This window comes from Zonotrichia albicollis, chromosome 14 (genome assembly GCF_047830755.1).
Source record: "Zonotrichia albicollis isolate bZonAlb1 chromosome 14, bZonAlb1.hap1, whole genome shotgun sequence".
Lineage (NCBI taxonomy): Eukaryota > Metazoa > Chordata > Aves > Passeriformes > Passerellidae > Zonotrichia > Zonotrichia albicollis.
In genome coordinates, this window is record NC_133832.1 from 3,157,936 (window position 1) to 3,171,415 (window position 13,480).

A 13,480-nucleotide genomic window follows, 5' to 3' on the forward strand; every position below is an offset into this window, starting at 1 on the left:
TTGGCTTTAGCCAAAATATAGATTTTTTACCCCCCCACAGGAATGTGGGAATATTTATTTTCATAAGGAGTATTTCCTTACATAAGGAATATTTCCAAAGCAGGGTATCTTAGGTTGTAAGAAGGGAAAACAATAAATTTTAGTGTAAATAAGGAATATTTAAATATGTGACACATTGAGAAGCCATTTTATTCACTACTCAGGAAGACCTTGCATGTTTTTATTAATCACTAATGAAACTAAAATATTGACAGGTTTGAATTTTGGTGACATTTCTTCCCAAATTAGAAAGGATTTGAGCTGAAGGAATTGCAAACAAACCAATGTCAGCAAAATGTCTTCAGCAAATTTAGCCCTTGTTATGCAGTACTGGAGTGGTAAAATTGTTAATTGCTATTCAAAATGGGTGATCATTTTTCCAACACAAAAATACTTCCATTTCTATGTGTCTTGCAAACTGTTCTATTTCTTGTTATTGAAACTTTAGACTCAATATTTGAGCCATTGAATCCCTAGATTCAATATTTGAGTTATTGAATTTCACATTCAATATTTGAGCAGTGCTATTATTAATTTTAAATATTGACATTCCATGCCATAAATACCAGAGTGCCTGGGATGATTAATGACACTGCTCAAACACCAAATTTTTAATTAAGCATAAGCCAAAGTAAAAATTCCCTGATATAATTTGAGTCCCTTTTTGGATGATCCAACTTTTCCCCTCCTAATCCCACTTGAAACTGAATTTAAAACCAGGTGCAGAGCATTTGTGGGAATGAAAAACTCTTAAATGAATCAGAGCACAAGACATTCTCAGATGAGCAGCTGTGGAAAACAATAAATAAAACAGAAAGTGAGCTGGAGATAAGGCAAATCCAGGTGATAAAATCATGGCTAGAACTGTCTAATATAGGGAAATGAAAAATACAAAGTACATTTTAAAGCTCTGAGCTATACAAATACTCATCAGACTCCATTTGCATTTTTGCTGCTCCTAATGAGGAAAAGGTTGATTTAGCTCAGTCTTGCCAGATGAAGCTGCAGCTGGGAGTGTTTTTCCATATCCATCAAACTCGGGTTTCCCTCCAGTGTCCCTGAGTATAAATCACTGAGCTTGACTTCATTTCATGCTCCTTGAATTGCTCATCTGCTCTCTTTGAAGGAGAGTTGGAGCACCATGAATTTTTCATGCTCCAAGCCTGGTGCTGCCCACCTCAGTGAGAGCAGAGTGCTGGCAGCTCCCTGGGCTGCTGTTGGTTCCATCAATCAGTTCCTGGGATGCTGCCCCAAATCCTTGGACGTGCTGAGGCACAACCAGAGGCTGCCCCTGGGGTTTGTCCTGACAGGCTGGGATGCTCTGGGAGCTGCTCAGGGACAGAGTTCAACAACAAACACTCAAACAACAAAACAATGAATTCCCAAAGCCAAACATTTCAGGCATCATAAAGCCTTTTCTTCTTAAAAAACCCCAGGATAACCTAATGGTGTAAATATGTTTTGTGTGAAGGCTTTGTTTTGAACTTGAAGTCTAACTAGTTTGGGGAAAAGAAAAATTAAGAGTTTTAGGTGACCTCCTTGCTCTTGAGTGAAGTCCATTTTCTGGCAGGTTTTAAACCACTCTGATCAATTTTTCCCTTTTGCCATGTAAGAAACCTTCCTAAAAATGAGAAATGCCATGGAAAAACTACTGGACATTGTGACATTGCTAAATACAGAATGCTGCTCCAAATTTTCACTTTCAGAAGCAGACACTGTGCTTTTAAACAAAAATAATCTGAAAAAATAGTGATTTTTAAAAAAAATCTCCATTTAAAGAGACAAATATAAGGCTTAAGTTTGCATATGAACAAATTTCTTCCCATTGCTTAGAACTCTTTCAATTAATAATTCTCATTATTTATGCTCTTCATTTAAATGAATTAATTCATTTATTTTCCACTCTTGCACTGAAGCAGATCTGGTCCATTTTTCTTGCTCAGTAGAGCTCCCTTCACTCTCCTCATGCCCTGCTGAAGTTCACTGCCTGTGTTTGGGAACACAACCATCCCCAAGAGAAGTCACATCTCCTAAAAGTAGGATTTCATTATTCTCATTAACAAAACCCACTTTTAAACACCAAGATATTTGACTGCATCCCTTTCCAAAAAGAAATAAAAAGATAGAATGAATTTGGGACGATTTCTTTTTTTAAACCACGGTTTGGAAATCCTTGCCCCAGAGAGAAATTTCTGTGAGTTCCTTTGCTGAATGAGCAGGGGCTTTTTGAGGATGATGTGAAAACCAAACGAAGGGTTTCTCACAGGACCTGAGGGTCTCTCACAGGACTGAGGGTCTCTCACAGGACCTGAGGGTCTCTCACAGGACCTGAGGGTCTCTCACAGGACTGAGGGTCTCTCACAGGACTGAGGGTCTCTCACAGGACCTGAGGGTCTCTCACAGGACTGAGAGTCTCTCACAGGACCTGAGGGACTCTCACAGGACTGAGAGTCTCTTACAGGACCTGAGGGTCTCTTACAGGACCTGAGGGTCTCTCACAGGACTGGGAGTCTCTCACAGGACCTGAGGGTCTCTTACAGGACCTGAAGGTCTCTCACAGGACCTGAGGGTCTCTCACAGGACTGAGGGTCTCTCACAGGACCTGAGGGTCTCTCACAGGACTGAGGGTCTCTCACACATCCTGATGGCTGAACTGATGCCCCTTTTTCCCAGCTTGCTGCCCTTTTAGGCAGGGCTCCAGAACACAATCCCTGAGCAGGAACATCAAAGCGTGGTGGCAGATTTGCCTTTGGAAGTCAGAGCCTGCTTCAAACGCCTCTTCAAGTCCTGCATGTTGGGTGACTTGGGCCTCACCAGGTGGAGACCTCTCCTCTTCTCCCCGTTGCAGCTGGAGCTGCTCCTGCTGAGCTCCTGGCACAGCTGCTGGAAGGCCTCGAGCACGCCCTCGCAGCTCTCCCGCGCCGACACCTCGCAGTAGGTGCCGCCCAGCTCGGTGGCCAGCTGCAGCCCCTCCTTGGAGGACACCTGCCTGGCCCTCAGCAGGTCCCCCTTGTTGGCCATGAGCAGCAGGGGGATGTTGGCGTTGGGGTGGATCCTGCGGATGTGCTGGTGCAGCGGGCGCAGCAGGCGGAAGCTCTCGTAGTCCGTGATGGAGAACACGAAGACGAAGCCGTCGGCCCAGTAGATGGAGCGGTTTATCTGCTCCTGGCAGCAGATGCTGTCCGTGTCATCCTGCAAAACAGCAACGTGGCACCTGCACATCAGGGGGCAGCCCCACACAGAGCTGGATTTGAGCATGGGACTGTTTTTCCAGAAACCTCACTGGAGGTACCAGGGAAATTCCTGGTGTTGGATTTGAGCACGGGACTGTTTTCCCAGAAACCTCTCTGGAGGTACCAGGGAAATTCCTGGTGTTGGATTTGAGCATGGGACTGTTTTTCCAGAAACCTCTCTGGAGGTACCAGGGAAATTCCTGGTGTTGGTAGCACTGTGCTGGCTTGTCCAGCCTGGAGAAATGGAGGGGGACAGAATATAAATAAATAAAGATAGTGGAGAAAGTAATCTTACCCCTAAGGAGTTGCCCAAGCCATCCCACTCTTTTGCCACAGAGATGGGCTCACTCAACAATAGCTGCTCTTAAGTAGCTCCCTTGGGTTTTGGGATGGCAAACTTAATTTCATTTTGCTTGGTTTTTTTGCTAGACCATGATGCAAAAGGTACAAGGGTTGATCTTTGCTGTTTATAGCTCAGTTTATGCATTATTATTTCATCTTTCCCATATGGTACATAGCCTCTATCACACCAATGGTGTCTTTACTGTTGCCTATACTGGGACTGGTGAATGCTTTAGTTGAGTGTTGAGAGGGCAAATTATCAAAGATTAGGAGCAGGCCTGACTTTAACAGGCCACAGCTGTGACCAGTGAGAAGAAGAGTGCTATAGAAGAGTGGGGTGGGGTTGAGAAGGGAACTGCAGTCAGTGGCTGCTTTGTGAGACAGAGTCAGTGCTTTGAGGAGCTGCCCACAAGAAACACCAAGGTGTGAAACTTTGGTGATAAGAAGATAACTGTATGGAACCCCTGTGATAAGATGACAACAGAGAAAAGGAGATCCTGGGAGGAATCTGGTTGTCACTGTTGAACCAGAAATGACACAAATTCACTCATAGGTTGGTTTGTGGGAGAAGAGTGTTTAATACAAAAAATTCTCTCTTTTATAGATAGCAAATCAAGTAGAATGTGTCAAATCTAACTAACAAAAATATCTGTCTCACAAACAGTCCTTGAGAAGAGCAGAAAAACTGAGTAGGAAAACACCACCTGCAGGTTGTTTATACTAACAAGTTCCTACAACTCCCTAAACAGTCTCACTAGTTCACTGTGAGAAAACAAAACTCATTTTCTCACACTGATCAGGCTGTTGCATCCACACCTGGTCACTGTAGCCAAGTGTGGGCCAGGCTCTGCTCCCAGGGACAGGACAAGAGGAAACAGCTCAAGCTGCACCAGGGGAGGTTCAGGGTGGACATCAGGGGCAGTTTCTCCATGGAAAGGGTGGTCAGGCATTGGCAGGGGCTGCCCAGGGAGGTTTGGAGTCCCCATCCCTGGAGGTGGCACTCAGTGCAAGGTGGGGATCAGTCATGGCTTGGACTCATTCCTCCTTTTCCAACCTCAGTGATTCCATGATTCTCTCATCCCATACTGCAGGAAAGCAGTAATGTGGAGTGGAGAGGGGTCAGAGCAAAGTGTTTGAAGAGAAAAGCCAAAATAATGCTTTGGAAAGTTAGTTCTGAATTCTCTTGTACCCAACCAGTCAGAAACTCACACTGTTATTGTGGACAAAACTGTGACAGGCACAGTAAGTCCATCAGGTTTGTCACAGCATGACAAGTGAACATTTGTCCCCCCAGGTGACTTTTTGGGCTTTTCCCAGTTCTTTATTCAATGTCTCCATGGACAGAGGCTCTCACTAACTCTGTTTGGTGAAGCCTGCCAGGTTTTCCTGCCTTGCAGGTCTCCAGATAGTCAAAGTTCTTTTGAAAAAAAGCAATTTGTTATCAAGAACCAATGACTGGAACTGAAAATCAGCTAAAGTCTCATTGGTAAATTGTGGAGCAGTGATGGGTTTATACCATTTTTTTCTGGTCCCACATTTCTTGAGTCCATCACCCCTCCTATTTAGAGCCCCAACAACCACCAGCTCTGGGACTCCAAAGCTGAGTGCAGCACTGTGGGCTTGAGAAGAGATCAGCTCACTTGTCAGGATGATGCTGTTTCCAGCTAATCCTCTTCTCTTTGTCACCCTGCTGGGACAGGGATAGCCCAGCCAAAGAGGGAGATCCCTGCTGCAGCCTGTCACTCCTGGCAATGTTACATTTCTGCAATGTTGCAATTTTTAAAATATCCTTTATCCTATAATTTTTAATATCCTGTATTTATTTTATATTTTATATAACAAGCATATTCTGTGTACAGCTCTTCATGAAGCTGGTAGAAATCGTGTATTTTAAGGGGAGTTCCACATCACAAATAGAGTGCTCAATTTTTTTTATTGTTGCTAAATTCTATCCAAGAAATCTTCATCAACTTCAGTAAGACTGATAGAAAACACATTCCATTATCTATAATTTATAGAATGCATATCTGCCATTCAGATTAATTCTAACAGAATTTAGTGCTCAGCACTCTCCCCAAACAGGGCCCTTTTATTTAGACCTAAACATGAATGATAAAGCCTAACTTCAGATGGCAGAGGTAGCAAAGAATGAGTAACACTGATCAGTTTTCTCCTGCTAGATCAGACAGTAAAAAACTACTGACAAACTCTTCTGTGAGGAGGAGGAAGCAGAATTTCTGAAGGGTCAGAGAGTAAAATAGGCTCAAAGCTTTCCCCAGGAGAGCTCTGCCAGCCAAGTGCCCTCTGTAAATATTTCATTATTGCCCTCAGAGACACTGGCTCATCACACCTTGAGGTTCTTTGTCTTTGCCAGCTCCCAGCTAAACCCTGTGAGCAGTGACATTGGTTATCAGCTGCTCCTATCACTCCTCCCCAAACCCCAGAGCAGAATGATGCAGAGGGATCCTCCCACAGCCTTGGTGGGAGGGTTAATGAGTGAACTCCAGCCAGGCTGGGGCAGCCTGTGGGAAGAAGGGCAATTTGCACTGTTGGGGTCTGGGCTGTAGCCAGCCTGGGGATAATTAGCCACTCTCCATGTCCTGGAAGCCTTTTCACCAGCAAAACCCTTTCATGGCAAAAAAAACCCCAACAAAACTAATTGCAGTGGCAAGCTTTGAAAATGGGTTTGGAGAAGGTGCACATTCAGAGAGCCCTAAGAGCAGAAATTCTCCCTTACTGCAGCTAGGCCCACCCAGCAGTGAGATGGATGGATGGATAATCCCAAGTGGAATGCTTTATTCAGGAAATCAAAGGTTAATGGGCCACTTTTTAAATGGAAATCTCTGCTTCAGAATGAATTTTGAAACACACAGGCTTTTGCAGTGTATAGGCCAAGCAGCAATGAATCACCCAACAAAACCACTCATCTGCTTCTGTTTCTCTCTTACAATTTCACATTTCTGGGGGCTTGAATCCTCAGGGTTTCCACATGATTTCCTCCTGGAACACTGCACTCAGCCTGCAGAGTGGAGGAAACTGTTTTTCTTAGGGATTTTAATAAAAAATCCAACCTTTTCTAAATCTTAACTTGTTCTGTCACAGTCCCTCCAATTATTGCAGATTTATTATTTGAAGCAAACAGACACAGGGGGAGATAAGGGTGTCTGTGAGAGATCTTGGAACAGCACAGACCTTGGACTGGGACAAAGAAAATGAAACTCATTCCTAACTAATTTAAATAATTTCTAACTAAGCAATATCAGCTGTAGGCTTGGCTAAATTTTGTGCAGCTCTGGAGTTACTGAACTGTAGGACACAGCTTTAATTTAAACAGGAAAATAGCATCTCTGTGGTCTGAAAACAGGAGTTCAATTATTCCATGGCACAGAAGAGAGAGGGGATTCCCTTTGTTCAGTGTTTATCAGGCAATGCCAGCAGTGCCCAATGCCCCCCAGCTCCTCTCTGCAGGGCAAGCTGGCCAGGCCTTTGTGCTGACAAATCCCACTTGAATATTTGGAGAGCTTCCACTGCAGCTTTTGTTTGCTTCTGAGTGTGCAGAGCAGATGAGGGCTCCTGCCCTCTGCTCTGTGCACCCTGCACAGCAGAGAGTGGGATTGCATCAAAGCTTTTCCCCTCAACCCACTTCCAGGCAGAGGAGCTGGAAATGGAACTTTGGAAATTGGAGCTTTGCTTATTCCCTTATGGGAGTTCAGGGTGGAAGAGTGCTGTGGCACAGAGATGCACAGGTGGCTCTGGGCAGGTAAAACAAAGGTGCAGAACTGTCCAGGGCAGCCTGGCACACGAGGAGAGAGGGTGGTGTTCCCATCCCAAAATACTGGCCAAATCTAAGTCTAGTCTGAGGTTAAGGGCACACCTAGAAGTTTAAGCTTGGTGCTGCAATGAGAATACCTGATTTAATAATGGAATCTCTGCTGTTCTGTAGGAACTCATGAGATTTCCACCATTCATGTAACCACAAATGTCACTACATTTCCTGTTGCTTTGACACTCTTTTCATCCTCTTGTTCTGCATGTGAAGCAGAACTTCAAGGAGAGACAGCTTGGAAAAATATTCCTAGAAAGAGGTTCCTGGTAGAATTTGAAATCTAGAATATAATAGAATCATCAAATCATTGAGATTGGAAAAGGTCTTTAATATCACAATAGAATTATAGAATCACTAAGATTGGAAAAGGTCTTTAATATCACAATAGAATTATAGAATCATTAAGATTGGAAAAGGTCTTTAGTATCATCGAGTCTAACTGTCTAGAACACTGATAGAAAAAGGAGTGTGATAATTGCTAACACCTTAAAAAAAGAATTAATTACATTTAAAACCAGGGTAAGGAAAGCAGGGCAAAGCACCATAGCTGGAAATGGCAGCTGCTGTGAAGCCTGGCCCCTTGGAAAGAAACACTTCTCCAAATCTGAGAGACTTTGGGTGGGGAGGAAGAGACTCTGGGCAGGTGAGTTTCCTGCCATGCAGGGACAGAAACCACTTGACAGAAGATAAAACAATCAGGTGTTGGCAGGAGGGAAGCAGATTGTGATTTTACTGCTGTTTAGTAATGTGTTGGAAATAAAATTGGTTTAATTTTGGCTTACTCCTGAAGGAGCCTGATTTAACACCTTCAAGAGCTCATTTTGGTGGAGTTTAAGGTACCTTGATGAGTCTTGGGTTTGAGCCCAGGTATTTTCCTGCTGCTAAGCAGAGTTAATTAGAGATGGAAGTGCTGGCAATAAACATGAGACAGAAGTGTGTGGAAAAGCACAGAGCAGTTGTTTTACCTCCAATGAGACAAAGGGAGTGTCCTGCACCTGCAGAGAGATCTGCTCCCCATCTATGGTGAACTTCCTGGAATACAAAGCACCTGGGGGAGAAGGAAGATGTCAGTCAGGGACTGTACCAGGAACCAAAATGACAAAGGAAAGGTAAAATGGGACTGTTGAAATCCAGAGCTTTGAGGTTTAGGATGTGGAGCTGCCTGTAGGAAAGGGCCTGGCCTGGAGTGTTGGTGTGTTGTTTGCTCAGCAGTGGGGCTGTGTTTGCTGTGTGGGGACACGTCCTGAAGGCACAGCCAGCCTGGGGGTGGGAAGGGACACTCAGGATTGTGCCCACACACACAAAGTGGGCACATAAACCCCACTCAGGTTTCCAGTCCATACTGTCAACTTTATATAGAAGTGCAGTTCACTTTTACATCACAGATGGAGACATCCAGGTGGGGCTGGTGAAAGGAGTGAGTGTTTCCTGCTGCATTTTTCTGAATGCCTTTAAAAAAGGGAAGTGCTCCAGTTTTGGACACAGAATGAGGGATGGTATACAAATCCCCCAGGTGCTCTTTGGGGTTTGTGTGATTTAGAGCTTGGTTGAAATCCCCAAAGACTGGACACTTTAAACCTGACTTTGGTTAATCTGAAGGAGCCAAGTGCCAGTTCTACCCACCTAGGCCTGATCTAACCACTGCTATCCTGGGCTTGAACTTTATTTTGTTACTGCATCTGAGGTAAATGACAACAAAAATTTAAGTCTTGGTCTCGTGAACTCTCTGTGGTTCAGAGGTGGCTGTCATCATCATTTTCCTTTAGAACTTAGCCCCAGTCACGTGGGGCTGTGAGGAAATGCTAATCCACAGCTGCTGTGTACAGCCCTTCTGTCCTGCCCCAGCACCATTGTCACTGCTGCCTCCAGAACAATGTCAGACGTGGAGAAATCCACCCACTGCAGAGCAAGGAATTCACATGAACAGGGAGCCCACTAGTGACAGTAATGCCCTCAGTTCTGTAAATCAGCTTTGTTTCAAAGAAACAAGTGATTTTATTCCAGTGGAAAAGAGCCTGAGCTCACAGAGCATTTTCAGCACAAGGCAATTCAGCACTGAATCCCTCATTATCATATTATGGTTTAATACTGTGAGGGGAATCCAGCCCTGGTGGGATTTGGTTTGTGTTTAAAAGCAGCCCTGATTTAAAGCTGCAAAGGTGGTTTATGAGAAGACACTGCACCCCCAAGACCAGACAGCCCCGTGCTCCCATTGCATGATGCCCTGCAGAACAAAGAGCAGCAGCTGCCAGGCAGTGCCCCTGCTCTGCCCAGGGATGCCTGGCACAAGGACAGGCAGGGCTGAGTGATCCCAAGGGCACTCACTGCCACCTGTTCCTTATTGCTGGAACATTCACCTCTCCTGCAGCATGGCCACGGGCCTGGGAGCTTAATGGGAAAAGCATGTGGCTCCCAGCACTGCTCTGGCAGCCATCACTGCACAGCTCCCAGCTCTCACTTGATGTACAGCCTCCCAGAGAAGAGGTGACACAAGAAAAGGAGCAAAAGTGCAGCCAAGCATCAGGGTTAACCAGGGTCAGGGAGGGGGGGCTGGGAGGAGGAGCTTCCAGAGTGCATTTCCTCAGATCAAAGGTGCCTTGTGCTGCTCCCTCCTCATCCTGAGCTCAGCAAGCATCTCCAAAGTGAAGCACTTTCTGAATTCTGCTCACTTTCACCCCAAAACTGTGAGGTGGCCAATGTATGGGGTGTGCAGTAGGGGTGAGCCTGGGGGGTACAGTATTTTCCTGGAACAGTTCACATGAACACACCCTCTGGATTAAACAAGGAATGAATGGTTGCTTTGCTTGTCTTGTGGAGAGAAGGTTTCAATTTCAAGGTTTCCCTGGTTTTAATAGCCCCTGAAATAAAGGGAATGCACAGAAAAGGTTCTGAACTGCATTTACACTCCTCAGAATTCCTCTGCCTTCCCTGGGGTTGCAGGGGGAGCAGCATTGGGTTTCCATGGTTTAGTTGATGTGTAGGCTGTTCCTTGAGCCTGTGTTTCACTATAGGTATGTCCCCAAGCAAACCTTTTACTCTGATCCCTTTCCATCAACTTGGAGGAAAAAAAACCCAGCTGAAAGGATCATAAATAATGAGCCTTTGATTTATTGCTTTCATAGCTCGAGGCTATTAACTGAAAATATGCACCTTATGGACATCCAACACCACTTGGCTTCCCTGTAACGTGCACCAGTCAAAAAGCAGACAGGATTTCTTTCCCACTCCCTGCAGGGCTGCTGGGCAGAGCAGAACTCACCAGTGTTGGCTTCGTAGTCCCCAATAAATCTCTTAGTGAGGAAGCGCACGACCAGGGCTGCAAAACAACGACAGAAAGGTGGGTGCTTGGTGAGAGAGAGCCCTGAGCACCCTGCACAGCTCCCGGGGCATCCCCTGCAGGAGGGAGGCTCACAGGGAGCCAGCTTCACCTCTGCATTGCTCACATGCTGCTCTGCCACAGCTGCTCTCCACTCTCAGCTCTCACAGACAAAGATCTGGGGCCAGCCTGGGATACCCAGCACTGAGTTTGTCACAGCTTGTGTTGGAAATGAGCCCTGGGATTCAGGAGGTTGTTTCCCTGTGACTGCAGGTAAAACAATCTGTCCTTTGCTCTGAAATAATTTAGAAGAGTAACAAGGCAGCAGACTGCAGCTAATCCAGATTTAAGCATTTTCTGTTTTGCAAGAAGCGAGGCTGATGGATGGAATGGATCTTTCCAGCCTTAAAACCTCTCACAAAACCCATTAGTGATATCTAATCACACCCAGCAAACAAACTCTATGTGCTCTGCACCCTTGGGTCATGCTGGAGCACCCTGGGTCTTCTTACCTTAAACTGAGCTGCTTTCTTAAACTCTGATAAGAACATTTTCCTTTTTCTGCATAAAACATTTAAATCCCATCATGGCAACAGTAATTTATACTCCCGTGGAGCTTGGATCTCAGTAGATTCCTTGTAACTTGCAACACCAGTTAATTAAGAATTAAATAAAATGTCTTATTCTGCAAGCAACATTATTTTACAATAGATTTCATTTCAAGCAATGCTTTTTCTCACAGTGATACTGGGTCATCCTTCAACATCCTTAAATGAAATTGCCTGTGCAGCTGTCTTCAAGAAACTATTTAAAAATAATACGAAGATGTGGCTCATATTATTTTCAAGGCCAAAACAAACATTTTGCTGAATCCCATGGAACCACAAACGTAATAAATCAATCTGCTTTTCATAATTCCTGAAATCATGGACCAGATATTCAACAATGCTCTCTTTACCCTCTTTTCTTCCCATCTCCTTTGGAGAATAATAAAGACACATCTTGTACACTGTGATTTGTCTGCAGAGCATAAAACACTTACAGAAAGGAGGACAAAATACACTTTTTGGGGTGTGGAAATCTAGCTACAGTTAAATAATTTGCACAAGAGCAGCTAGAAGCATTTGTGAGTATAAAACTCGCTGCTGGCTCATGCTGGCTTCTAACACATCTACAGCAAATCACAAAAATTCTCCTATGCCTTTTCTTAAAAAAAAAAAAAAAAAAAAAAAGGAAAGAAAAGAAAAGAAAAGAAAACAAAGCAAATTGAAATAGTTAAACTAAATTTGGCTAGTTTGGGTGTGTCTGGCAGGGAAGGAAAAGGAAAGCGGGGCACACACCTGTCCTTACCTGTCTTGCCCACGCCGCTGCCGCCCAGCACCACCAGCTTGATGATTTTGTTGGGCGCGCAGTCCAGCGCGGGGTACTCCGGGATGGGCAGCAGCAGGAAGTTGGTGGAGTACTGAGACATCGTGTGCTCAGGGATGAGGAGCATGCCAGAAGGGATGGCTGCTCGGCCCGGGCTGCAGGAAAGCAGGAGCGCGGCTCCGCGGCGCCCGTCCTCGCCCGGCTCTGCCGGCAGCCAGCAGCGCTCTCATCCCACTGCAGGCGATCTCCCGAGGAATGCGAGAGCGCCCGGCCTCCCTCAGCCAATGCCTCTGCTCAGACAGCGACTTCGCAGAGCCGAGGGGAACTTTTTGATCGGCCCCCGTGAAAGCTGATTCCGGCAGCCCGCAGCCAATGGCGAGGGCAGCGGGACATTCCTGCCCCAGCCCCGAGCGGGCCGCGCCTGCCGCCCCTCACGGCTCTCCCCTCACAGCCCTCCCTTCACAGCTCTCCCCTCACGGTTCTCCCATCACAGCCCTCCCCTCACGGCTCTCCCCTCGCGGCTCTTCCCTCACGGCTCTCCCCTCATGGCTCTCCCATCACAGCCGTCCCCACAGCCGCCCCCTCACGGCTCTCCCCTCACAGTCCTCCCCTCACAGCCGTCCCCTCATGGCTCTCCCATCACAGCCGTCCCCTCACGGCTCTCCCATCACGGCCCTCCCCGGGCCTGCTCCGTGCTCTGCCTCTGGCCGGCTGCTAAAACCCAGATTTTGGAGCTTTGCAGCCGTCACGGGAGCGCTCAGAGCGCGGTGCGATCACGGCCGTGCTCAGCTTTAATTCGGTTGTGAATAATCCGGTTCTGCCTGTCCGAGTCCTTCGCCCTTTCCGCGGCCCCAGCCCCGCGCTCTGTTGTTCTCCCTGGGCCCTTCATTGTGTGCTGCCCATGGGACCCCGCTCTCCAGGACAATAAACATTTCTACCCCCCCTCAGAGCTTTGGGGCAGCTGTGGGATATTCCAAAATCCCAGCTGACATGCCGTGAATCCCCCGGGATACATTTGATCTGCTGCTTTGTGAGTCCTGAAGGGCGGCAGGAACGTGGGGCAGCGTTGGGGTGGGACCCTGCAGGCTCTGCAAAGGGAATTTGGGGCTGCTGACAGAATGGGGCTGGGCGGCTTCCAGAGGGAAGAATGAGGAGAGAATGGCTTGTCTAGGAAAACTGAGTGGGGTTTTAGGGCAGCTGGCAGTGTCTGTGGGATGACAGCCTGGAACTGAACACTGCCGACAATCAGCTCTCTGGGATAGCAGAGAGGGAAGAACGCTGGGGAGGGAGTGACCCAGATAAAGCAGAACTGCATATAATACAAAACAGATGTAAATTAAACTTAAAAAAATAATG

The 13,480-nt window shown here is 46.4% G+C and overlaps 1 protein-coding gene across 46 annotated transcripts; it reads right to left on the reverse strand.

The window, feature by feature from the left end:
- Positions 1 to 206: 206 nt before the first annotated feature.
- On the reverse strand, positions 207 to 12,637 carry LOC102065791 (ras-like protein family member 11A-like). Of its 46 annotated transcripts, XR_012582669.1 has the most exons (7): positions 12,107 to 12,637; positions 10,700 to 10,756; positions 8,406 to 8,488; positions 2,662 to 3,231; positions 2,563 to 2,582; positions 2,485 to 2,523; positions 207 to 2,425 (listed from the first exon to the last, which is right to left on the reverse strand). XR_012582669.1 is itself a non-coding variant. In XM_074551505.1 (4 exons), exons 1-4 carry the CDS (start codon positions 12,249 to 12,251, stop codon positions 2,764 to 2,766), a joined length of 753 nt encoding a protein of 250 aa, XP_074407606.1. In that variant the 5' UTR covers positions 12,252 to 12,637; the 3' UTR covers positions 207 to 2,763. The 46 variants fall into 46 exon arrangements, 1 of the variants encoding a protein (XP_074407606.1); XR_012582652.1 differs by having other exon boundaries at positions 207 to 2,523; XR_012582688.1 differs by lacking the exons at positions 2,485 to 2,523; positions 2,563 to 2,582 and having other exon boundaries at positions 207 to 2,327; positions 2,368 to 2,405; positions 2,642 to 3,231.
- Between the last annotated feature and the right edge of the window lie 843 nt (positions 12,638 to 13,480).

Coding starts and splice junctions, on each gene's coding strand:
- LOC102065791 (XM_074551505.1), bottom strand. CDS start 12,251: ATGCTCCTCATCCCTGAGCACACGATGTCTCAGTACTCCACCAACTTC. Junction 8,489..10,699: donor GGACTACGAAGCCAACACTG/GTGAGTTCTGCT, acceptor CTTCTCCCCCAG/GTGCTTTGTATTCCAGGAAG. Junction 3,232..8,405: donor CTCCCTTTGTCTCATTGGAG/GTAAAACAACTG, acceptor GCTGTTTTGCAG/GATGACACGGACAGCATCTG.